We start from the raw sequence: 27,487 nt of genomic DNA, 5'->3' as shown, positions 1-27,487 counted from the left end.
GAAGGCATCAGGAGGGAAGCCTGATGTCTTCCCGTCGCCACGGCATATTCCCAGAAGTGGGAATGGCAGCGGCGCCGCCACAAGCTGACCGGAGGTGGGTGGCCATTTAATTCTGTTAAGTGGCTAATTAACAGCCATTTTCCATTCACACCAGCATTTTACCGGCTTCTGGACGGGCCCCCGCCACACGAGGAGACCACAAGGTAAACCGCTGGCAGCCGCCCAGCAGGTTCCCTAGGGCCCTTCCTTTCTGGGCGATCCGTGGCCCACAGAGGGACAGAGCTCCCATGCTGCTGCTGGAGGGTTCACCCTTCCGATTGCCAGGGCCTGCCTGCTGGCCCTGGCACATTTATAAACCAAAAAAAAACCCTTACCTGCCCCTTGAGGGCACCTCAACATGGAAGGGACCTCTCCATCTCCCTGCAGCCTCAACGATGGGCAGCTCAATCAGTGCTGCCGAGCTGCCAGCCCTCTGTTTGGACTGGCAGCTTGGAGGAAGGTCATTGGCATTAATTGGACAGCAATTCCAGCAGCGGCCTCTTAGTTGTCCACTGGTAATATTGCCCTCTGGGGTTCCGCCATCTACCTGCATGGCCTTGGGACCCATTTTTTGGTCCCGGCAGTGGGGCTACCTACCTTTTTCCTAAAATGTACCCCTATGTTTTTGAACCCTACTTTTGGTTTTGACTAACTATAAAGTACCATTAATCTTCCTTTTGTCACAGCTTGGGAAGAGAAGCATATAGTCCAGGCTAGTAGGCCTGAGTCATTTAAAAAGTATTGCAGGTCCTGGAAATCTGAAACAAAACAGGAAAGGCTGGCATCACTTAGCAGGAGGAGGAATGTTGTCTGGAAAACAGAAGGCAAGAATTGAATAGTGACAATGAGAACAGATGACTGCTTCGAAGTGTGCTATAGGATGCTGATTAGCATCTTAAATGGGACTACTGCCTGACTTGGGCTGCGTAGCTATAGGCCAGGGGGAGCATTGCCGCAGCTACAGTGATGGAGTCATCGACCATTATTTACATGGCACAACTGCCTGTTTCTGTCAGGCAGAGGGCCTAATAATTCAGCTTAAGTGTGGGCAGTAAATGTATATCACGACACAAACCAAGTGTATGTGGGAATAGGTCAAGTGTATCCTGAAAATGCATTGATGAATATTCAAGTTGGAATCACTTGTCACAGAGTACAGCAATATTTAAATGCAATGAGACTGAAACTCCGCAATCCCAATGGCCCGGAGCACAAGTTGGGTGTGGGAGGCCCAGCGAGGGATAGGAAGTCTGGTGCGACCAGGAAACGCCAAGCCTGCACATAGCCTCCGCTTGCCTCCAAATTTGCACAGGGGCCTTGTGTAGGTTGAACTTCTGTCCATCGTATAACGTGATCCCTGATAGAGGGAGAGGAACCAAGGGGAGAGAATTCTCACACTGGGGGTTTCCTCAGCCTCACAATTTATGCTGCGATAAACCTGATGTACAGCTTGCTCAGAAATGGAAATGGGGGATCCACCTGGGGATCTTGGCCTGACCTAACTTAAGACTGCTAGCAGAGTAAGGTTGTACCAGCCCCCTTATATAATATACATAAAAAGACAAGTAAAGACCACCTGGTCCATTGATCCTTTATAAGACTGGCATGGGATAACTCCTGTGCTTCTTCACTATCATCCCATTCATTACCTGCTGCCCACCCTACCCTTGCAATCAAGCAATCTCCTATTAAAAAATAGCAGACAAACTTAAGAAAAAATCCTGGGAAATATCTTTACAACCTCCTAATGGAGATCAAACATGTTCCAGAGATTAAACTGACTGGGAGACACAATCTCCAAATGACCTATCTACCTTCTATAGGAAAATACGGTAACCACTCTCAGGAACTCATTCAGCTCACTTTTCAGTGTTTGCAGCAAATTTTTTTTAATTCATTCATGGGATGTGGGCATCGTTGGCTAGTTCAGCATTTATTGCCCATCCATAATTACCCATGAGAAGGTGGTGGTGAGCCGCCGCCTTGAACTACTGCAGTCCATGTTGGGTCGGTACACCCACTGTGCTGTTAGGAAGGGAGTTCTAGGATTTTGACCCAGCGACAGTGAAGGAATGGCAATATAGCTCCAAGTCAGGATGGTGTGTGGCTTGGAGGGGAACTTGCAGGTAGTGGTGTTCCCATGCATCTGCTGCTTTTGTCCACTGCTGCCACTGTGCGTCGGTGGTGGAGGGAGTGGATGTTAGTGGATGGGGTGCCAGTCAAGTCGGCTGCTTTGTCCTGGATGGTGTCAAGCACCTTGAGTGTTGTTGGAGCTGCACCCATCCAGGCAAGTGGAGAGTATTCCATCAAACTCCTGACTTGTGCCTTGTAGATGGTGGACAGGCATTGGGGAGACGGGAGACAGGAGACGAGTTACTCTCCACAGAATTCCAAGCCTCTGACCTGCTCTTGTAGCCACAGTATTTAAATGGCTATTCTAGTTCAGTTTCTGGTCAATGGTAACCCCCAGAATGTTGATAATGAGGGATTCAGCGATGGTAATGCCATTGAACATCAAGGGGAGATGGTTAGATTCTCTCTTGTTGGAGATGGTCATTGCCTGGCACTTGTGTGGCACGAATATTTCTTGTCACTTATCAGCCCAAGCCTGGATGTTGTCCAGGTTTTGCCGCATTTCTATATGGGCTGCTTCAGTATCTGAGGAGCCCTGAATGGTGCTGAACATTGTGCAATCATCAGCGAACATCCCCACTTCTGATCTTATGATTGAAGGAAGGTCATTGACGAAGCAGCTGAAGATGGTTGGGCCTAGGACACTACCCTGAGAAACTCCTGCAGTGATGTCCTGGAGCTGAGATGATTGACCTCCGACAACCACAACCATCTTTCTTTTGTGCTAGGTATGACTCTAACCAGTGGAGTGTTTTTCCCCTGATTCCCATTGACTCCAGTTTTGCTAGGGCTCCTTGATGCCATACTCAGTCAAATGCTGCCTTGATGTCAAGGGCAATCACTCTATGCATGAGCTAGCAATTTATTCCAGAGGTCAATAATCCCCTCCAAAAAGAAGTACATCCTCACATTTTAGTTCTGTGCTTACATAACTCATATCTATGTCCCTGATCCTCCCTAACCTAACATCTTGAATAGCGTATCCACTTGGACTGAACCTATTCCATTTGTATTGTGACCTTCCAATGCCTATGCATTGGAGAAGATCTTAACATCATAAGGAAAAGAATGTGTTAGAGTGTAAGCAGATCACTTTTGACTTGAACACTGAGAATACAGGGAAGAGGAAGCACGTGTATTTGATGCTTCGGAGGAACAAGAAAGGGAAGTTCAGAGGAACAATGACAATAGTAGCATTAATAAAATAAAAAGAGGCATGAAAGGTGACAACAGGAAAAGGCTAATGAGCAATGAGAGAAGTTAAAGTGTTTAAGATGATTTGATAGGGCAGATAGCAAGAAATTATTTCCTTTGGTGGGGGAATTCCAAATAAGGAGACATCTTAAAATTAGAGCCTGGCTATTCAGGGGTGATATCAGAAAGCACTTCACACAAAGGGTCATGTAAATCTGGAACTCCCCACCCTCCCCAAAATAAAAAAGCTTTTGGATTAGGTCAATTGATTTTTTTTGTTATGTAAAGGTTACACTACCAAGGTGGGTACATGGAGTTGAAATATAGATCAGCCAAGATCTAACAATGGCAGAACAGGTTCAAGGGACTGAATGGCCTATGCCTGTTCCTATAACAGGCTATCCAGGAGTGTGAGAAATACGAAAAGATTTTTCCCAGATTGTTGCAACATTCTCTTCTGTTTTCCCCCACCTTATAGATTAGGCAGAACAGAATGCTTTTGAGTATAACGATTAACTAACTGTATTGCAGAAAATATAAAACCCAAGACTTGTTTTCGGATCTCTGTCTATGCCATTTATGAAAGTGGGGCAGGGAGACCACTGTCAACTCAGAGCTACTCAGCACACGAAGGTAATTAAAGTAGTGGCAAAATTCAAAACTTGGGTAAATAATTGACATGCACCGGTGGTAATGAGATGTTATTTTAATCAAGGCTTTTAACCAATTTTTATTCAGCAGCACCATTGTCAGGACCTATAGTCTTCACAGACAACACTGCTGTAATATTCTGGAAGAATATTCCACAAGACCAGAAAGAGGGTTGCATCAAAAGCTACACCATCTACTTGCAGGAGGAGAATTCCGAACTACCCCCAGCAATTTATAGTATGTACATCAGAGAAATAGTAGTTAAGAACATAAAAAGTAGGAGTAGGCCATATGGCCCCTCGAGCCTGCTCCAGCATTCAGTAAGATCATGGATGAACTTCTACATCAACTCCACTTTCCCATCCTATCCCCATATTTGTGGAGAAATATGTGAATGGAATTGAAAGTCTTAGCAATGTATTGAAACATGTAAGTTAGCAGACGGAATGGCACCCAATTGGCCCATTGTATTGGTGTTGGTTCTTCGCTAGAGCAATCCATGACTAATCTCATTGCTCCATTCTCTCCCCAAAGCTCTGAATCTTCTGCTTTGAATATTTATCTAATTTCTCCTTTAGCAGATGCGACAATCTTTGCTTCAAACCTCTGGTAAAGCTTCCTTTGCTTGAACAACTGTCTAATGTGAAGAACTGTCTAACTTTTCTCCTTATTTTCTTGGAACAGTTTTAAGTTGATGACTCTTGTCAAAGCTTCCCAAATGGAAGACACGGGCTTTCCCTATTCACTCCATCAAAACCCTTCATTAAAAAAACATCAGTTAGGCGAAAGATGTTCTCTTGACCGCTCAGATCATGGATTCATGGTTGAGTGAACAAGAGCATGTGATCCAGAAAGGTCTAATCCCAAATCTGTGCTGTTATCCGTTCCCATCTAGAAGAGCAGTAGGAGCACTACGATTGGCCTCAGTGTCCCAGGATGAGAGGGGAAATGTGTCAGAGTCTCTGCTGGTGATTGTTTTCCAACATTGCTAGGAAGTGTATCAGTGTTGGTGTCAGGTGAGGATAGGAGTGGACTCAGCTGTAGTTCCCTCATTGTTGAATAGTTACCAAAACTCACTCTATTGTCTTGCATGAAGAACAATCACTTAAACAAGTTCCTGTAAAAATCTGAATCAGGACCCAACCTGCCCCACCTCCAGTTTTAACGGAGGTGAGATGCTTTGGGGAGATCGGCTGGCAATTTCAATATTGTAATGAGGCTACGTGCCTCAGTTTTATTTACCATTTACAATTTAACTCTGGATGGCCGGGTTTCCCAGGTCTCAGGAAATATAGAAACATAGAAATATAGAAAATAGGAGCAGGAGTAGCCCATTCAGCCCTTCGAGCCTGCTCTGTCATTCATTCTGATCATGGCTGATCATCCAACTCAGTAGCCTGTTCCTGCTTTCGCCCCATACCCTTGGATCCCTTTAGACCCAAGAGCTATATCTAACTCCTTCTTGAAAACATACAATGTTTTGGCCTCAACTGCTTTCTGTAGTAGCAAATGCCACAGGCTCACCACTCTCTGGGTAAAGAAATTTCTCCTCATCTCAGTCCTGAAAGGTTTACCCCGTATCCTTCGACTATGACCCCTGGTTCTGGACTCCTCCACCATTGGGAACATCCTTCCTCCATCTACCCTGTCAAGTCCTGTTAGAATTTTATAGGTTTCAACGCAGCTACAGGAAGGCGAGCAATGCTGGGTGCAGGAGATGAGTCTTTCCACTTATCTGCGGGTTGCCTTGCCAACGCTCACATGATTGGACTCTCCATTCTCCCCACCAAGGCCTCCAATCGCCCGTTTCCCCTCCTCCTCGGACCTCTTCCTCCTCCCACCAACCCCCTGCCTGGCTGCCCATGAGGTTTCCTTCCTTCTCCCCTCTTTTTCCCCACCCCAGGGCTCTGATCTCCCCCTCCTCTGTCTCACCCAACCCCCACCCCCACAAGGCCTCGAAACTCTTTCCCATTCCCTCCCGAGGCCTCCAATTTCCCCCAAGCCTTCAATCTCTGACGCGCACCCCCTGGGTTGGGGCTTGGACATACTTGGTCCTGCAGTCCCTTCTCCAATGTTTGCTGCCCAACTAGAAGCCAAGCCTCTCAATCAGATTAACCTCTACGTGGGGATCCTGTCAGAATCACCCACTCTCTGGAGTCAAAACTCCACAGGATGCAGGGAAACCCAGGTTTCCACATATCCCATGTACTACTGCCCCTCCACCCCATTCCCCAGTGGGTTAAAAAGTTAAAAATGCCCCCAGTTTATTTCTATAACAAACTGATTTCCTGCGGCATTGGGTCTGGGGCAAGTTGTGATGTTTAGCTGCTAACCTGGTCTCATGTTATGGCCACTGCTCAGATACTCCCTGTGTGTGGAAGTAATGTAAATAAGTAGGTCTGGAAGTCATTTAGGTACTAATAAAAATTACTGTTTAAAGTTCTTTACATTGATAACTGCTTGATTTCTGCTACTTACAGAAAGATCAGATTATCTCAAGGTCAGTGAAAGGTTTCCTTTCTCTGTTTGTATATTTTAAAAAGGGATCCATTGTGTGTAATACAAATTGTGACATCTGAAGCATAATGGAAAATTCCAAAACATATATACATATTGTCAAAATATTACAGCATCTGAAAATAAAATTAGTGTAAAAACAGGAGGAAAGTAGTTTATTGTTTTGTCTTAAGTTACTCAAATCTAGTTAAGTTTTCATATTTCACAGGGTGCTAAATTTTTGGAACCAGGGTAATGGAATATTTCTCCTACAATTTGTGCCTAGTGTTAGTGTCAAGAATATCCCCTTCATGACCCATGGTGACAATTCCACTCGTGTCCCCTGTCACCATTGGGAATTTGAAAATTTCTAGAGCAGGGTTTTGTGCTATGAATTGAGTTGAGACTCTTGGCGAATCATTTCACATAACATGCTTACAACCTACAGAGAAAGGAGACTTTCTTCACATGAGTGTGAACTAGATTTCAAAGGTAAAATAATTTTTAACTGACTGCATCACTCAGACCTTTAATGGCTACTTTTGATACATAGTGACATTTTGAAATGACTAATTATTTGAAATTAGTAATTATTCCTTTTATTTCAAAATGATTTGTACAACAGTCTGATCTAAGATGTAGTCTTGGTTAACCTTTTTAAAGAGGAAGTGTATTTTATTAAATCATCACACAATCTATAAATTGCATGACCAATCAGAAATGCAGTTTGATAACTACACTTTGTCACTCACTTATTATACATGTTTATATTCTAGAAAGGCTTGATAAAGAAATCTGGTGGAGACATTGGGGTTAATTACCTGACTCTATGCTGGATTGCAGGGAACCTCACCTGTCAGGCATATTGAAAGATTTTGCGTGCCCTAGCCACTATTTTCCACTCAGCGAAATCTGTACTGTTTAAAAATTCCCCTAATGTGTGTGGAATTTCCCTACATGTGATATCATGAATGGAGAATGGACCCACAAACCACTGAACCTATCCATGATGTCACAGGAAGGGAGGTTCTGCACAAAGCATCGACTAACAGGCTGCCTCTAACTGTTTAAGTTCATGCTTCACACAGGCAGCTCACTGAGCACATTAATAATGAGGACCCAGGATGAAAATGGATTTGTTTTAAAGCATAAAACTAGTGACTTACAGGCATAGCATATGCACATATTACACAAACTATGTAGTTTTTTTTTTAAAGAGTGTAATATATCCAATTTTGCTGACAATACAAAAATATGTGGGAGGACATAAGGAATCTGCAAGGGGATATAGATAGGTTGAGTGAGTGGGCAAAAACTTGGCAGTTAGAGTTTAATGTAGGAAAGTGTGAGGTCATACACTTTGGTGGGAAGAATCAAAAGGCAAACTATTATTTAAATGGAGAGAAGACTTCAAAAAAGTGAGAAAACAGGGATCTGGATGTTCTTGTGCATGAAACACAAAAAGTTAGCATGCAGGTGCAGCAAGTAATTAAAGCAAATGGAATTTTGGCCTTTATTGCTAGGGGGTTGAAGTTTAAAAATAGGGAAGTCTTGTTACAACTGTACAGGGTGTTGGTGAGGTCGCACCTGGGGCACTGTGTACAGTTTTGGTCCCCGTATTTAAGAAAGGATATACTGGCATTGGAGACAGTTCAAAAGAGATTCACTAGGCTGATTCCTGGGATGAAGGGGTTGACTTACCAAGAACGGCTAAACAGGTTAGACCTTTGTTCATCAGAGTTTAGAAGAATGAGGGGGGTGATCTTATGGAAACGTACAAGATTCTGAGGGGGCTTGACAGGGTAGATGTTGAGAAGATGTTTCCACTGGTGGGGGAATCTCGAACTAGGAGACATAGTTACAGAATATGGAACACTCATTTAAAATGGAGATGCGAAGGAATTTCTTCTGAGGGTAGTGAATGTCTGGAATTCTCTACCCCAGAACGTTGTCGAGGCTAGATCACTGAAAGTATTCAAAGAGGAAGTAGATAGATTTTTTAAATATCGGGGAGTTGAGAGCTATGAGGAGTTGGCACAAAAGAGGAGTTGAGGTCTGGGCAGAACAGCCATGATCTTATTAAATGGCGGGGCAGGCCTGAGGGGGCAAATGGCCTACTCCTGCTCCCATTTCTTATGTGACCATTCAATAAAATTTAGTTTGGCTTTTTTAGGCTCGCACACCTCTTTTTAGGCTCGCACACCTCTTTGAATGTGATGTTGGCAACAGTAAGAGAACAGGTCGCCACCTACCCTCTCAGCTGATTACACTGCATGTGCCATGGAGACCTAGATGAAGAAAAGCAAAAGTAGATGTAAACACACAGAAAAGCAAAATGCACTCACTGGATTCACCAACATTACAATGCAAGAAACATGGAAATGGGCTTTCCCTCCCCCATCCCCCCACCCCAATGGCTCAATTGCATATCCACTAAATGGTCTAGTGGTTAGTCATGCAGATCAGGAAGCTCCCAAGTTAAATTAATAGCCTTTGAAGAGTTATCTAAGGTGGCAGTTGAAATACTGTAGTTTACCTCACTGACTCCCACTAGGAGAAGGGAAACAAACGAACCAGGATTCCAGTTCCACTAATCAGGCTCACTGTGGAGCAGCATCATGAGTCACACTAACCAAATAGGAGGGGGAGAAATTGGGGAGAAGAAAGTAATACAGATGTCAACAAAAGGACATACTGGAACAGATACATGGTTTATAACCTGCAACCATTCTTTGCTGTTTCATAGGGCCTATTGACCCAACCAGCAGGAATTACACAATTCCAGACCTGAAACCTGGAATGGTCTACATTGCGTGGATGACGGCGGTAACTGGAGCTGGTGAAGGGAAGAACGGAAAACGACACACATTTTACATCAGGCAAAAAAGTAAGAAAGTGTAACAGAACTCTGTTTGACTCTAAACAAATGTGTACAAAGACATGTGGCAGCATGGCTCAAAGCTGTCCCCATTTTACCCCAGATAATAACCATTGTAATATCAATGGTCATTGACTAAACCATTAAAGAAAGCATTAATAATATAGTTTAAACTGGCACCAAGTAGTGGACAAATGTATCACCTATGAGTGATATTTTTATGCTGCTGACCCACTTTACTTTTAGATTTGGGTGGTAATGGGACCAAAATCAAGCAGTAGGTTATTGTGCCCAGTTGCCATCAATCCTGATTTTTATTTTCTGGGCAGATCTCCATCCAGGCACTCACAGCATCCATCAAACAGGTAACAGGCTCTTGTATATATGCAGATTGGGATCAGATGACAAAGACCACCAATGTCTTTCATCTCAGCACACCTGGATTATCAGCAGTTCCTGTTCCCATCCACCAGTCATGGGCAGTAAAAGTCCAGAATCCGATATTTTACATGAAAGTTAAATAGATCCTTTGTCTCAGTTAGGGAAACATGGACAGAGGTTTGGTGCTTTTTATGACTGTCAACATGTGAATCTTTCTGAACCTTGAAGTAAATTTTATGTCTTTGCTGCTGTAGGTCCTGTATACAAGATGTCTGCTGAGCTAAAGTGCAGCCTGTTTTAATTCCCTGATGCTTTCACTCCTTCCCTTCAAAATGCTGCTGCAGGCCCTTCACATTCAACCGTCCCACCAGATGACCCGACTCCAGATCAACAAGCTGCCTCTTGGGGAGCATGTGTTGCACTGATACTGAACACACTGTGAAAATCCAAGAGCAATATGGATTGAGGCCCCGCGTAGTGTCATCAGGGCGGCCACCACTTAGTTTTAAAACGTAATACAATTCAGTCCTTCACTTGCTTGAATAATCCTGCAAATGAAAATCATCCCCCTCACCACTGCCCCCAAACCACCGCACCCGCTCCCCCAGGATTATATACTGAACCAAAGAAACCAGAAAGTTCCCATAACATCACACCAACCAGTGTGCAACATTTTAAAGGCAGATAAATTTTTATTCAAACCCAGATTTCAAATTGTCTAGACAGTGAAGGATAGCCACTTGGATGAGGTATCAGAGTGGTCATATTCCAGCATTAGTAACTTAATAGCTTAGAAGGAGCAGAGGAAATTGGATGGATAGAAGAAAAAACAGTTCTCTATATTTTGGAGTTATAAGCAGAAGGTTGAGTGAGGTTGGTCAGTCTGCTGAAGTTGTTCTGATTAGTGAATCTTCTTGTCCTTCAGGTATTCTTTCACTCTCTGACAGCAACTCCATCATACTGATCGTTGTTGCAGGAGCATCCTTGTTTGCTGTCATAGTTTCTGGATTTTGTTTATGGCAGTCAGTGAGAAAGAGGTAATACATCTGAAATTGTGGTCTGTCTGTTGTGATTAAGTAAATTCATATAGTCTCTCTTTTAAGGTAGACCTCACTACTGTTTATGTTGATCGCTCTGAATTTTTGTCTCGCGAAAAGGACAAACCACAGATCAAATAACATCTTACACCACTCTTCATTTTTAAACCTTTTCCATCTAAAAAAAACTTTAAAAATTATTGCAATATATCGTTCAGTACCTTAGTCTGTTCAACCAATTGGGAATTGTTTCTTCAATTTTGCCTTTGAGTGTTACTTGTTAATGGAGAATAACTTAAAATTCATTGCCAGGATCGCCACTTGATGAGAGTAGAGAAAAAAGAATCAGATGGGCTGAGCTCTTTGTTTAAAAAATAAAAACACTACGACTGATGCATGGACTTTACATTCAAGTATTTCTCATCAATTACTTTTGCATGAAGCAGGAGTGTAGCCAGCAGTGGGCCTGGGAGAGTCAAGACCCTTTCTGCATAAGCCCTCAAGCACAATGCAACAGCAGCAGAGTAGCATAGCATTGATTCCCCTAAGTTAGCAGTCAGACACAAATCGAACAGTGAAGTCCAGTCTGAAAACAAGGAAGATTGGCCATCAAAAAAGGTGATCAGAATAACAAACATGGGGTGAACCCTCAAATGTACTGTCCTGTATATATATCTCAAACTTTTCAACCTTGTGTCTGTTGGGGTGATTAGGAGGGAGCAGTAGTTGGAACAAAGCAGCAACTTATTTTATAAATGTCTTGCTGCTACATCAGAACGTTGCTCATTGCCCATCCAAATTCCCATTCCTAGCTACCCTATTGGCATAAGTTAAACCCATCCTGCTCCTGGTCTAAAAACAAGAAATGCTGGAAATACTCAGCAGGTCTGGCAGCATCTGTGGAAAGAGAAGCAGAGTTAACGTTACAGGTCAGTGACCCTTCTCCAGTTCTGCTTCTCTTTCCACTGATGCTGCCAGAGCTGCTGAGTACTTCCAGCATTTCTTGTTTTTATTTCAGATTTCCAGCATCTGCAGTATTTCGCTTTTATCTTACTGCTCCTGATCTGTTCATCTGTGCCTGATTGCTTGAAACAGTACATCATCAAACGGTAAAGGGCAGGGGAAAGCATCAGCTTGATTTAATGTGATCATTTTGCAATTAGAGTAGAGCTTGTTTTCATACCAGATTACTTCTACCCCTCCCCGAAAGTGCTGCTGTAGGCTCTTCACACATTCGGCCACCCTACCGCATTTTCCAACTCAAGATTAGCAAGCTGCCGAGTGGAGAGTTAGTTTTATACCAACACCAAGCATGGACCAAGGGCCAATATGGATTAGGGTCCAAGCTGACTCATCTGGGTGGCAGCTACATACAGCTTTTAAATAAAAAAAATGCATTTTGAGGGGGGAGTTAGGTGAGTGGAATTGTAAGAGATATTTTGGATAATCAATGTTTGTGATCATTCCTCAAGCTAATTTGTATGAAATGATAAAATATACTAATTCCACTTGTATTTCATATTGCTGCAGGATTTGGTCAATTTTATCGAAACTCACATCACGACTATATGAGAGAAACATTCCTGATCCAGCTAACTGCACTTGGGCAAAGGAATATACTGCAATTAAGGTAACACATAAAAACCTTCCATTCTACGCTAGAATGCATGGATTGCAATAGTATCAGTAATTGTACCTTATTTGAAGAATCCTCCTCTTTCATTTCCACTGTCCTTTGCCAATTAAATTCATGATGGCACTATGATGACAAGAGTGTTAGCTGTGGCTCAGTTGCTTGCCTGAGTCAGAAGGTTGTTGGTTTAAGTCCCATTCCAGGATTTGAGCACAAAAATCGAGATGAACATTCCAGTGTAGGTACTGCTGCACCATCAGAAGTGCCATCTTTCTCAGGTGGATGTAAAAGATCCTATGGCACTATTTTAAACAACTTCAGGGGAGTTAGCCCCAGTGGCCTGGCCAATATTTCCTCAATCAATACCACAAACAAATTATCTGGTCATTATCAGATTGTTCTCAAATTTCTACACTTCCTACATTACAACTGTAATTACACTTCAAAAGTGCTTTGTTGACTGTAAAGCACTTTGGGATGTCATGTGGTCACAGAAGGCACTATATAAATGTAAGTCTTTTTACCACTCTGAATAGATTTTAGCAGTTCTTGGTCAAACCACTAGATGGAGCACTATGCAAGAGTTATCCGCTCCAACCCAGGTATTGGAAAAGAATAGTCATGGTCCATTTGTAGTGGACCTCACATTCAGAAAGATATTGCAGAGTATTTTCCAAAATGGAAGGGAAATGACCAAAAGAGAGAAAAGAGTGGAAAAGTGAGCAGAATGCAGAGGTAGGCTTTTTAAAGCAGATGAGGAGATGGTAAGGGAAGAGGGTGAATCTGTTCCTCCAGCTTTGGAATCTTGTGCATCCCCCATGTCTTTCCCCATCCCCTTGACAGCTGTGCAGGTCCCAAGCTGTGGAATTCCCTCCCAAATCTCTCTAATATACTGCTTAAAACCTACCTCTTTGACCAAGTGTTTGGTCACATCCCGTAACATAGAACCACAGAATACAACAACACAGGAGGCCATTCAACCCATGATGCCTTTGCCAGCTCTTTGAAAGAGCTATCCAATTAGTCCCATATCCTATCCCCATCGTCCTGCAATTCTTTACCCTTCTTCCTTGGCTTATTGTTTACTGGGGTCCTGGGTACCTTCTGTTGTAATGCATGGAAATGCAGCAGCCAATTTCCAGATGAAGGTTCCACAAATATCAAGGAGATAAATGACCAGATTTATTTATTTTTGTTACATTGTTTGAAGGATAAATATTGGCCAGGCCACTGCGAGAACTTCCCACCTCCTCAAATAATGGAGTCTTTTACATCCACCTGAGAGAGCAGATGAGGTCTCAGTTTAACACATCATCCAAAAGATTACATCTGTTTTGTACTGGATATGGTTGATGGTCGGCACAGACTCGGTGGGCCGAAGGGCCTGTTTCAGTGCTGTATCTCTTAAAAAAAAATGCTCTAGTCTGTTAGTGGGGCTTGAACCCACAATGTTATGACTCACTGAGAAGAGTGCCTTAACTGAGCCAGGCTGACTCTTAAACTGGATAACAACCGATTTAAAAGACTGTCCAACAATCCTGACAAAGCTTCTCGCAGATACAATTATTGACCTGAGTTAGGAAGGGGATTGATGAGATGAGCAATGTCCACTCTGGCAGTTTGGTTGTTCTTTAAAAAAAAATCCACTCTGGGGGGACATGCTAAATTGTTAAACAGAGGAAAAGCAAATTCTACTGATGTATTGGAACCACTGATCAAATAGCCTTGATTTTGTAGTAGTAATGACAGCAAAACTGTCAGTGCTCGCCAGCATTACTCCTCTAAAACTGACAGCAACCCCTGGAGTTTGGACATATGCAGTTAAATGCCGAAGTCCGGAAGTTTCAGTGATTCTGTTTCTCCAGAGGGTGCGCTGCAGTCCCCACAGGCCACAATCAAATAGAACTGACTGCATTTATGAGAATTTCCGCTTTTCTGTTAGTTTCACTGTAAAGTGCCTTAAAAAAGTTGCACCTTAGTTTTTTTTTAATTTTAGTTTTAGAGATACAGCACTGAAACAGGCCCTTCGGCCCACCGAGTCTGTGCCAACCATCAACCACCCATTTATACTAATCCTACACTAATTCCATATTCCTACCACATCCCCACCTGTCCCTATATTTCCCTACCACCTACCTACACTAGGGTCAATTTATAATGGCCAATTAACCTATCAACCAGCAAGTCTTTGGCATGTGGGAGGAAACCGGAGCACCCGGAGGAAACCCACGCAGACACAGGGAGAACTTGCAAACTCCACACAGGCAGTACCCAGAATTGAACCTCGGTCGCTGGAGCTGTGAGGCTGCGGTGCTAACCACTGCACCGCCCCACCTTGTTGAATGAGTAACTGTTTTTAATGCCATACTAAGTTCATAATTACTAAACAGCCACACAGGCCCAGAGAATTAATTTTATTTGTGTAATGTCAAATTTCTTATGCTAAAAAGATTCTACATCTTTTAAATTTGATATTTCAGCTTCTACTTTAATCCTTTGTGTATGACCCAAGTATTTATTTTGCTCTGAGTAACTTAATTTTTAATTAAGAATAATCAGTGCATTTAACTTCCTAGTCTGCTGTTAGGATATTTCATTGTGATCAGCTGTTTACCTTGCTTGATGAAATCAATTGCTGGACACCAGGAGGTCCCCTTGCCTTGGTACAAGATTCAAACCAATGTTGGAAAAGGGGAAATCCATGCCAAATATTGCCAGGTCCTAACAGGCAGCTTTTAAAAGTCAGTGGTGAGCACAGTGGCTTCTCCGCTAACTATGAAACCTAGCTATAATTGATAAGCCCCAGGTGGCTAATTGCACGATTAATAAAAAGCATATGGACACTGTCACTGAGCATCATTTCGTGCCATATGCAGATAAACTTTTAACTGTTTAGCAACAAAAGCACAAAATGTTAGACAAAAATCAGTGTGCTAGTGTTATTTTTGATCATTCACTGCTTTGCTTCCTTGGGTCCTGAATGTCTTAACTAAACAAACATATGAAATGCATTTACCTGTATTGACTTGCAAGATGCAAGGCATTTTCCCACTGTAATTAATATATTGCAGCCTAAAAATGTCACTATAGCCACATATGTGGCCAGTCAACAATTTCTATTGGATAACACTGCACAAGTAAATTTATTGCTTTGAATTTCGTAACTTACAATAGTAAAATTTTGAACTCCTGACATATGGATTGTAATAACCACTGGGCAACTGGGTGGTTTCCTCTCTTATACAATCAAAATAGTTTTAAAAACCCAAGTTTGAAAAAAAGAAAATCAGTTTGCCTCATCATCTCCCCATCTCTGTTAACCTGGCTAGTCTCCTGAACTATGTGCCATGGTCCTTCAACTGGCTTCTCAATTTAACATGCTGTCCACTTCTCAACTGTGGGATCAGTCCTCCCTCTGCATGCAGACCCTTGAACTCAAGAGCAATGGATTATATGCAACTGAAAAGGATTTTGGTATAGAAACTTGTTTATGGAATGATAAACATGGAATCTAATATTGGTAATGATGCTCCAGGCATCACGTGTAGGTCAAGCTTGATCTTTATTTGCTAGTCATTTTTGTGTTTTAATTATCAAAATAGTTATGTCTCAAAAGTCACTGAAAAAGAAATGACTGAACGAGACACATTGTTAATGTGCAAATTGGCCAGCAACTTGTGGCTAGGAAAGGGATACATACCCTAAAAATTACTAATCACAAGTTGCTGGCTGATCGAAGCCACTCCACTATTAGCCACACAAAAACAGGATCTTGCCCTAAATCTCCCCATGAGTTCATGAAGTTGCTGCAATTTGTTTTTCAACATTCATAGTATGTGGGCATTGCTAGTAACGCCACTGTTTATTGCCCATCCCTAATTGTCCTTGAAGGTAGTGGTGAGCCACCTTCTTGAAGTCATCTGAGTACTGACCCATTTCAAAAGGGCAATTAAAAGCCAATGACACTGCACATTAATTTCTCAATCCTTTAATTTCAATGGTTGAGAAGCACTTTGTCCCATTGGTTACCAAGATCTCATGCCATTGGCTTTGGCGTTATCAGCTCACACTTACAGCAAAATGGCAAGCAAAAGATTTAAAAACCTACACTTGTTTGTGCATGTATAACAGGTCCCACTAAGATCCCCACTCCAGCAAAATCTGGGACAATATTCACTTTAAGGTGGATTTCATTTCTGGGAACAGAGACACTGTTTTTTCTGGTGTGGGAAAAGTTAAATCCATGATTCATCCAGTTGCAACTACTCCATCCATTTAGCCTTCTGCATCTATTTCCCCAAGCTGTAATGATGGTCAAAACTTCAGATTCATCCATCCTTAGATCTCTACAGGTCAATCTTGGCCAGCTGCCTACCAAAGGTATAATTTGCACCCCCTTTCCCCTAGCAGTACACAAAGCATTGTGCCCTATGGAGCATTTAATCTACTTAGTTTATCCCTTTCCCCATAACATCCAATAATATGGTAATTTCAGTAACAATTATTTCTTCAATGTTTAAGGGTAATTTTTGGCAAAGAAAACCACAGTATAGCAGCTTTAAGACCTACACAATTAATCTGCTTTCTTTCAAGTATAACCATCCCTTTGTCTCAGATTCTTTTTTTCTTCTAGTGAATTTTCTTCTAACCCATTTTAATCACATGCCCAAGCACCATTATTTCACAGTGGATTGCCACCTATTTAATATTGGAGGTCTTTGCTTGGACTGTTTTGGAAATGTATGAAATATAAATCTGAGATCATAATCTCCCACGAGGAGGGAACGGAAATCAAACAGAACTTTCTAGTCTTTACTGTCTCATGGCAACCAATTGCAGGGAAAGTTAGCAGTTGCCTGTGAGAGGCACACTTTCTTGTCTTCAAGATTCTAGCCTGGCAGCAGAAAAAGATTTTTAAAAATGCAATGAGATAGGAGCAGGAAAGGGGGTGGGGAAAAGGAAATTCTATCTAAAAGTCATATTAAATTATAAAATGCACTGTACATGGTTAATTGCACTTCTAAAATTTGATCTACAGATGAACTATTCCTGAATCTGCTCACTATTCCTATTACAGGACAAGATGGACCTAACATATGCTGACATCCAAACTGGATCAACTTCCACTTATGAAGATCCTGAGACTCTACAAGTAGAGGAAATGTCACCCGAGCAGGAATTCTGCATCAGTATGGAGATCGTTGACCAAGAAAAGAGTAGCCAGCTTTCCCTATTACTAATTCAAACTACAGCTAGTCAGTTGCAACAGAGCAAGGATCTGAGCCAAGGAAGTCTTTCACCAGGGAACAGTGAACAGAACATTCTGGACTACAAGTGCCAACTTCCTTGTTTATACATTGAAAAGCTGCCCTCTGTGGAAATTAACCAGGACCCCACAGATTCAAACAACTCCACAATAGACCAAAATACTGGTTATATCCCCTCCAACTTTCTACATGTCACAGACAACACTACAGAGACTAACAGTGAAATTTTCACAGACTCTTTTTCGTTCATGCCTCTTCCTTCCTTAGCTAGGATGGAAATCTCCTACGGAGGGAAACTGACATTAGATGTAGTGAAAATTGACTGCAGTTCGCTTGTGGAATAAGATAATCACATTTGTTAATTTTCTTAATCTATCTGTACACAGTATTTTGAGTTTGCATTTTTGACGATTGACTGCCAGGGAAAGTATTATATTCTCAATGGACACTTGTTCTTTTCCATCTTCAAAACATCATGCAACATGATTGAGTAACCTTCTAGGAAGGTTACAATCATGCCATTCATTGGATTATACAGGTACTGTACTGAAAGGGTAAACATTTGGGACCAACTGTAATGTTATTCCGTGCACGAGTACATACAGAATATCCCAATAAAATTGTTATACAAGGTGAGATAGCTATGTCTCAGGCACCTTGAGCATTTTATTTTAAACTGCAGAACTGCTGGCTGCAGGTAGTCTCGGAGCAGCTGTTTGCTGTAGATCCTTTTGTTACATCACAGAGGTCTGCTCTAATGCCATGATGTAGATTTTGCAGACATTGCTCCCCACTAATGATAGCACTGAAACTTAATGGCGTCTTAAACACGATTCTTGTCGCCAGACAATGGAGATTTACACAAAATTAGTGCTCCAGGCCACTCCAGTCAACAGTTTAACAGAGAATCTTGTGTGTTTCAATGAGATCACTTCTTGTTCTTCTAAACTCCAGAGTATAGGCCCAATTTACTCAGCCGCTCATCATAGGATAACCCTCTCTTCCCAGGAATTAATGGAGGTGACCTCTGCTGCACCACCTCCAATGCAAATATCTCCTTTCTTAAATATTGAGACCAAAACTGCACACAGTACTCCAGGTGTGGTATAACCAAAGCCCTATACAATTGTAGCAAGACTTCCTTATTCTTGACAGATGTCCGGTTGACAATACATGTGAGAACCAGGTTGAATAGAAAATTGAGAGAAAGTGAAAAAAGAAAAGCAGAGTATGAGAAGAGACTGGCAGCTAACATAAAAGGAAATCCAAAAGTCTATAGCAGACATTTAAATTGTAAAAGGGTGGTAAAAGGAGGAATGGTGTCAATTAGGGACCAAAAAGGGGATTTACATAAGGAGGTAGAAGGCATGGCTGAGGAGCTAAATAAGTACTTTGGCTGCATCTCTTTACCAAGGAAGGTGCTAAGTCATAATGAAAGAAGAGATAGTTGAGAGATTTAAAAATAAAGAGGAGGTATTGGAAAGACTGGCTGTAGTTAAAGTTGGTAAGTCACCAGGACTGGATGAAATGCATCAGAGCATATTGAGGGAACTAAGGGTGGAAATTGCAGAGGCACTGGCCATAATCTTCCACTCCTCCTTAGATACACAGGTAGCACCAGAGGACTGGAGAATTGCAACTGTTACACTCTTGTTCAATAAAGGGTGTTAAGGATAAGCCTAGCAACTACAGGCCAGTCAGTTTAACCTCAGTGGTGGAAAAGCTTTTAGAAATGATTAACTCTGTCCCAGACTGTCACTTTGACAAATATGGATTATCTAAGATTTGGAAAAGACAAATAGTGTTTAACTAACTTGATCTAAAATAAATCAGAGGTAACAGAGGATTGATGTGGTGTATGTGGACTTCCAAAAGGCATTTGATAAAGTGCCAAAAAACAGGCTTGTTTGAAAAATTAAGCCCATGGAACAAAAGGGACAGTACACCATGGATACAAAGTTGTCTAAATGACAGGAGAGTAGTAGTGAACAGTGGTTTTTTCCGACTGGAGGAAAGTATACAGTGGGATGCTTCGGGGTTCAGAACTGGGACACTACTTTTCTCAATCTATATTAATGACCTTGACTTGGGTATGCAGGGCACAATTTCAGAAATTGCAGATGATACAAAACTTGTAAGTATTGTTCACTGTGAGGAGGATAGTGATAGACTTCAAAAGGACATAGACAGGCAGGTGGAATAGGCAGACACAAGCCAGCTGAAATTTAATGCAGAGAAGTGTGGGAGGAAGAACAAGGACAGGCAATACAAATAAAGGATCCAATTTTAAAGGGAGTGCAGGAGCAGAGGTATCCCGCGGGTGCATACAAATGAACGTATGAACCAGGAGCAGGAGTAGACTATTCGGCCCCTCCAGCCTTCTCCGCCATTCTATAAGATCATGGCTGACCTGTTTGTGGAAAACTGCACTTTTTTGCCTACCGATACCCTTTGACTCCCTTTTTTGTCAAGAATCTGTCTACCTCTGCCTTAAAAACATTCAATGACCCTGATTACAACTGAGGTGGGAGGAGTGCACAGTTGATTCAGTCCCAATTCTCCATGGGTCATAGCATATCAATAACTTTTCCCACATACCGAACAGCCAATTCCATACTCTCTCTTCCCCCAGAATAAAGCACACCAACCAGGTTTCTTTAATCAACAAAAAAATTAACTATTTATTGGTTAAGACTTAGTTTATTAATAATGATTAAATCTATATACAAAAAATTCCTTAATTCCCTTACTTCATGCCCACACCCATACATTCAAAAAGAAACTGGTTAACCAGGGAAAAAGGATTTTGGGTTTACTGTTGTTTATTAGGAATAGAAGAAATAATAAAATAATTCAGTTTGTCACATTCTGGTAGGAAATTCTATAGTTTGGGAGGTGTCCCAGAGTCAAATAGTCGGATGCCACTCAAAGTCTCCAGGCAAAGTTGATGAGCAGTCTTTGATGGGTAGGCATTCAACTGCAGCAGGCTTCACATTGGTCTTTCAGCAGGTGTGTAGCAACAGGTTTTTAAAAAATATATTTGTGCATGGTATGTGGGTGTCGCTGGCTAGGCCAGCAGATATTACCTATCCCTAATTGCCCTCGAAGGTGGTGGGGAGCTGCCTTCTTGGACTGCAGCAGTGCATGTGGGGTAGGTATACCCACAATGCTGTTAGGAAGGGTGCTCCAGGATTTTGACCCAGCAACAGTGAAGGAACAGCAATATAGTTCCAAGTCAGGATGGTGTGTGACTTGGAGGGGAACGTGTAGTTGGTGGTATTCCTATGCATCTGCTGCCATTGTCCTGCTATGTGATAGAGATTGTGGGGTTGGAACATCCTGGTCTGCTTGGGACTTAAAGTAGCAGTCTAGTAGTAGCAGTCTTCAGATTTCAGGATTTCTTAAAACACAGGAGGCAACAAGAACCACACTTGATGCAGGATTGTTCAGAGACAAGAGGCAATAGGAATCTGCTTCGTGACATATAGGGGTTTCTTGAGTTGCAGGAGAGAATGTACAATAGATGGTAGGACCCTAGGAAGTACAGAGGGTCAGAGGGACCTTGATGCACTTGGCCATAGATCACTAAAGGCAGCAGCACAGGTAGTTAAGGTGGTTAGGAAGGCAGATGGGATACTTACCTTTATTAGCCAAGGCATAGAATACAAGACAGGGAGGTTATGATGGAGCTGTATAAAACGTCAGTTAGGCCACAGCTGGACTACTATGTACAGTTCTGGTCGCCACACTATAGGAAGGATGTGTTTGCACTGGAAAGGGTACAGAGGAGATTCACCAGGATGTTGCCTGGGCTGGAGCATTTCAGCTATAAAGAGAGACTGGATAGGCTAGGGTTCTTTTCCTTAGAGCAGAGAAGGCTGGAGAGGAACTTAGTGGCAGGGGGAGCAGCCAATCGTCGTGGTCCATGTAGGTACTAATGACATAGGCAGGACAAGGAAAGAAAGCATGGTCAGTATGAGGAACTAGGTACCAAATTAAGAAGCAGAACCTCAAAGGTAATAATCTCTGGATTACTACCTGAGCCACGTGCAAATTGGCATAGGCCAAATAAGATTAGAGAAATGAATGCGTGGCTCAAAGACAGGTGTGGTAGAAGTGGGTTCTGGCCATGTTGGAAACTTTTATTTACATCTCCCAAATGAGAGGGCAGCAGAGAGGCAGTTTACAAAAGATATTCCAATATACCACACTTACCTTGTACTGCAGCTGGGTGCTGTACTGAAGCTGGAAGACCTCTGATTGGGCCTCCAGCTTAGAGAGCCTGCCCACCTCCCTTAATTGAACAGGAAACCTGACTCCATGCCAATTAAGTGCTCCCCCATGTGAAATCTTTAAATTTAATCAGTTTCCCCATGGAGGCGTGTTTCTGTGCTGTATAACTCGATGACTATGAGAGAGGTAACACTTTGTCTGGGTCTCTCTCATCTCCGGGTAGGTCAAAGCCAAATTTCAAATGTCTGCTCTTTGAACCCTTCAAAAAAACCAGCGAGTTGGACAAAGTGAATGCAAAACCTTCCTGAGCCAATCACATGACCACACTTTCTTACATTATACTCCATCAGCCATATCTTTGCCCACTCACTAAACCTATCTATATCCCTTTGCACTCTTCATAACTTACTCTGGTATCTGTGTGTCATCAGCAAATTTAGCAACCATACCTTCTGACCCTTCATCCAAGTCATCGCTATAGATTGTAAATAGTTGAAGCCCCAGCACCAATCTCTGTGGTACTCCACATTACAGCTTGCCAACTTGCAAATGACCCATTTATGCCTACTCTGTTTCCTGTTAACTAACCAATCCTTTAGCCGTGCTGAGATGTCACCCCTTATACCATGGACTCTTATTTTGTTTAATAACCTTTGATGTGGCACCTTGGCAAATGCCTTCCAGAAATTCAAGTACACATCCACAAGTTGCTCTTTATCCATGCTGCTTGTTACTTCCTCAAAGAATTCTATTAAAATTAGTCAAAAATTATTTTCCTTCCACAAAACCATGTTGACTCTACCTGATTGCATTGAGATTTTCTGAATGACCAGCTATGACCTCCTTAATATTAGATTCCAGCACTTTTCCTATGACCGATGTTAAGCTAACTGGCCTGTTGTTTCCGGCTTTGTCTTCCTCCTTTCTTGAATAGCCGAGTTACATTCGCTATTTTCCAATCTGGTGGGACCTTTCCAGAATCTAGGGAACTTTGGAAAATTAAAACCGCTGCATCCACCATCTCAGCAGCCACTTCTTTTAAGACCCTAGGATGAAGTCCATCAGGAACTGGGGAATGGTCAGCTTTTAGTTCTAATAATTTTGTCAGTACCCTTTCCCTGGGTGATGCTAATTGTTTTAAGTTCCTCCCTTTCAACTCTTGATTCACAATTATTACTGGGATATTATTTTTATCCTCCACAGTGAAGACAGATACAAAAAATCTGTTCAAGTCCTCCATTTCATTACTTTCCACCATTAATTCCCCAGACTCTCTCTCTAGAGGACTAATCACTTTACTTACTCTTTTCCTTTTTAAATACTTGTAGAAACTCTTACTCCATTTTTTTTATATATTCCTAGCTAGCTATCTCAATCTAATTTCTCTCATTCTTTTAGTCACTGCTGTTTTTTTTATATTCTGTCCAATCTTCTGACCTGTCACTACTCTTCACTGAATTGTATGCTTTTTCTTTCAATTTAATACTATCTTTAACTTCCTTTGTTAGCCTTGGATGGTGCATCCTTCCTTGAGTCTTTTTCTCTCGCCGGAATGTATCTTTGCCGAGTGCTAGGGGCGTCTTTATGATGAAGTCATTAATTAATCCTGTCTTGTTACGTATCACCTGATCTAGAGTAGCTGCTCTGATTGGCTCTAGAACGTGCTGCTCTAGGAAACTGTCCCGAAAACACTCCATGAACTCATCAGCTAGGTTACCTTTCCCAATCTGATTTGTTCAATCTATCTGTAGATTAAAATCACCCATGCTTATCGCCTTGGCTTTCTCACAAGCCCCGATTACTTCTTCCTGTATACCCCTTCCTACAGTGTGGTTGCTGTTAGGGGGCCTATAAACTACTCCCGAAAGTGACTTCCTACTTTTGCTATTTATCATCTTTACCCAAACGGATTCTACGGCCGGAACTTTACACCGCCCCCGTTGTCCCAACCACCCTCAATAACCAACACTCACCACCACCACCTCCCCCCCCCCACCCCCAAACCAACCACCCATGCCTCACCAGGGCCTGACCGAACATCCCTGGCAAGGCAAAAAACTTACCTTGGTTCTGGGGCTCCCTGACATCATCTTGAAGCTGGGTGTAGTCCCGGTGGCGCTGCTGGGACTAAGAGCTGCCAGCCCGCTGATTGGCCAGCAGCTCCATTAGGCGGGACTTCCTGTCTCAAGCGGGTGGAAGTCCCGCCTCAGAACAATTAAAGGCCGGGGAACTGCAAAATGTGGGCCAGATCCCCAGGCCAGCTGGAAGCGGGTTCGCCACCGACTTTTCAGTCAGTGGAAAGCTCCCGTCTGCCGAGGGAAAAATCCCAGCCATTATCTTGATTTTTAGAACTAAGGTCATCCTTAATTAACAGAGCTACCCCTCCACCTTTTCCTAGTTCCCTGGCCTTCCAAAATGTTATGTACCCTTGAATATTTAGGTTCCAGCTTTTGTCATCTTGCAGCTATGACTCTAATGGCCAATTATACATATTTTTCTATTTGAGCTATTAATTAATTTGTTTTGTTAACAAATGCTATGCGCAAATATACAGCCTTTAGTTCTGTCTTTTTACCATCTATGCAACTTCTAGCCTTAGCTGCTTTCACACTTAAATTTGTACATTCTGTCCCTTCCTGCCACACTGATTATTTCCCTTAGTGGCACTTTGCTCTCTTGCCTTGTCCTAACATATCTTATCTGACTTGATCCCTCACGCCCACTATTTAGTTTAAAGCCCTCTCTACCGCCCTAGTTATATGACTCACCACAACACTGTTCCCAGTACGCTTCAGGTGAAGACTGTCCCAATGGTACATCTCCCACTTTACGTATGGTGGCAGTGTCCCATGAATCGAAACCCATTTCTCCCGTAACAATCTTTGAGCTATGCATTTAACTCTCTAATCTTATTTACTCTACTCCAATTTGCTTGTGGCTCAGGTAACAATGCAGAGATTATCTTTGAGGTTCTGCTTTTTAGTTTAGCCCTGAACTGCTCATACTCTCTATGCAGAACCTCTTTCCTAATCCTACCTATGTCATTGGTACCCAGGTGGTCTATGACAACTTGATCCCCCCCCTCCCTCCCATTGCAAGTTCCTCTCCAACCCTGAGCAGATGTCCCGAACCCTAGCACTGGGCAGGTGACACAGCCTTCTAAACTGTCACCCATAGTTGCAGAAAACTGCATCTATCCCCGTCTATACTGTCCCCTACCACCACATTCCTATTTACCATGATGCCACGATCAGTTTGCTCATTCACCCGACAGCACCCCACTCTCATCCATACAAACTGAGAGAACCTAAAAACCTGTTGGACAATTGCAAGGGTTGAGCCTCCTCCACTTCTGCTTTCTTGATCCCCTTACCTGCCTCACTCACAGTCACATCCTCCTGTCCCTGAACACTGACCAAATCAGAAGACCCTATGTTAAGGGGTGTGACTGCCTTCTGCAACAAAGTGGCCAGGTAACTTTCCCCCTCCCTGACACATTGCAGCATCTGTAGCTTGGCCTCCAGCCCACTGACTGCAAGCCGAAGCTCTTCATACCGCAGACATTTACTGCAGCTGTACACAAATTGCTTAGTGGCCGGGCGAGTTGAGAAAGCAGTCAATAAGGCATACAGAATCCTGGGCTTTATAAATAAAGGTAGAGTATAAAAGCAAGGAAGTTATGGTGAACCTTTCTAAAACACTGATTCGGCCTCAACTGGAGTATTGTGTCCAATTCTGGGCACCACACTTCGTGAAGGCATTTGAGGGGGTGCAAAAAAGTTTTATGAGAATGGTCCCAGAGATGAGGGGCTTCAGTTATGAGGATAGATTGGCAAAGCTGGGACTGTTCTCTTTAGAGAAGAGGCAGTTGAGAGGACATTTGATAGAGGTGTTGAAAACCATGAGGGGGGCTGAACAGAGTAGATAAGGAGAAACCATTCCCATTGGCAGAAATGTTGAGAACCAGATGACCCGGATTTAAGGTGATTGGCAAAAGAACCAAAAAAGTGAGTTGAGGGAAAACTTTTTTTTAAAACGCATCAAGTGGTTAGGATCCGGAATGCAATGTCTGACAGCGTGGTGGAGGCAGATTCAACTGCGGTTTTCAGAAGGGAATTGGATAATTATCTGAGTAGAAAAAATTCAGCAGAGCTACAGGGAAAAGGCAGAGGAGTGGGACTAGCTGAGTTGCTATTGCAGAGAGCCAACGTGGACAGACAGGCCAAATAGCCTCCATCTATGCTGAAACCATTCTATGATTCTTGTACTGCAATTCACTTGCCATAAAGGCCAACATGCCATTTGCATTCCTAATTGCTTGCTGTACCTGCATGTTAACTTTCTATACTCATTGGATGAGTATACCCAAGTCTCTCTGAAGATTGACATTTAGATTTCAAGCCTTTTAAAAATATTTTTTATTCTTCCTACAAAAGTGAATAACTTCACACTTGCCCACATTATACTCCATCTGTCATCTTGTTACCCAGTCACTTGACCTGTAGCTCTTTGCAGCCTCCTTGTGTCCTCCTTACAGCTTACATTCCCACTTAGCTTTGTATCATCAGCAAACTTGGATACATTACCCTTGATCTCTTCATACAGGTCATTAATATAGATCAAGGCTGTCCAACCCTAACGACCCCCAGGGCAGGATCTGGCCCACCGATGGTTTCCTTCCAGCCCGCAGATGTATTTCACAGATGAGAATTTTTCTATTGACTTCTTCCAGATCAGCTTTTTAAAAAAATATCGCAAGTCAGTTTCACTGCTGACAGCTGCTGCATGCGAGCACTAACTGCGATTTCCACACGACACGGGGGTGGGTGGGAAAACGAAAGAGAGAAAGACAGTGAGGGGGGGGGGGGGGAAACAGAAAAACGGGGACACAGAGCGAGGATGACACGGAAGGGGGGGGGGGGGGAAAGAGAACAACACTGCGAGGGGGGAACACAGGGAGAGAGTGTGTCAGAGAGTGTGTCAGGGAGCGGGACAGAGATGGACTCTATCTGGAATACTCTGCATTGCTACAAGTGCGTGGACAATCATTGATTACTTCTGCAAGCAAAAAAATGCCAGGTATCACACTAAATTAGTGTCCAACATAGTGATGAGAAAGTAAGTCAATAAATTAATCTCATTTAAAGCTTCTTCTCAAAAATGCATATTTGTTGTTTTGAATAATAGCAAGATAAATTTTTAATGCCTTATTCTTTTGAAATTGTCTCCTCCCCCCCCCCCCCCCCCACCCATTTAAGACCCACAGGAAAGGTTGGACAACCCTGATATAGATAGTAAAAAGCTGAAGCCCCAGCAGTGATCCTTGCAGCACTTCACTAGTTACAGCTGATCAACTTGAAAATACCCCTTTTATCTATACTCTACTTCCTGTCCATTAACCAATCCTCCATGAGCCTTATTTTGCAATTTAACCTATTGCGTGGCACCTTATCAAATGCCTTCTGGTAATCAAAGTATACTATATCTACTGGCTCTGCTCTACTCTGAAACAATGCTGACTCTGACTAGAACCATGTTGACTGAT

The 27,487-nt window shown here is 42.6% G+C and overlaps 1 protein-coding gene across 5 annotated transcripts in view; it reads left to right on the top strand.

Moving 5' to 3' along the window:
- il12rb2 (interleukin 12 receptor, beta 2a) overlaps positions 1-18,340 on the top strand; it is a 62,263-nt gene extending 43,923 nt beyond the window's left edge. For 3 of the 5 annotated variants that reach the window (XM_068036441.1, XM_068036439.1, XM_068036440.1), the window contains 6 exons: positions 3,898-3,999; positions 4,105-4,254; positions 9,260-9,400; positions 10,698-10,809; positions 12,340-12,439; positions 17,520-18,340. In XM_068036441.1, the coding sequence (XP_067892542.1) occupies positions 3,898-3,999; positions 4,105-4,254; positions 9,260-9,400; positions 10,698-10,809; positions 12,340-12,439; positions 17,520-18,053 (1,139 nt within the window). In that variant the 3' untranslated portion in view covers positions 18,054-18,340. Of the gene's footprint in view, positions 1-3,897; positions 4,000-4,104; positions 4,255-9,259; positions 9,401-10,697; positions 10,810-12,339; positions 12,440-17,480 lie in introns of all 5 variants that reach the window. The other 2 variants (XM_068036442.1, XM_068036443.1) reach the window with 2 other exon arrangements.
- The last annotated feature ends 9,147 nt before the right edge of the window (positions 18,341-27,487 follow it).

This window comes from Heterodontus francisci, chromosome 8 (assembly GCF_036365525.1).
Source record: "Heterodontus francisci isolate sHetFra1 chromosome 8, sHetFra1.hap1, whole genome shotgun sequence".
Taxonomy (NCBI): Eukaryota; Metazoa; Chordata; class Chondrichthyes; order Heterodontiformes; family Heterodontidae; genus Heterodontus; species Heterodontus francisci.
Note: the sequence above shows the minus strand (reverse complement) of the source record. Positions and strands in the feature narration are given on the sequence as shown.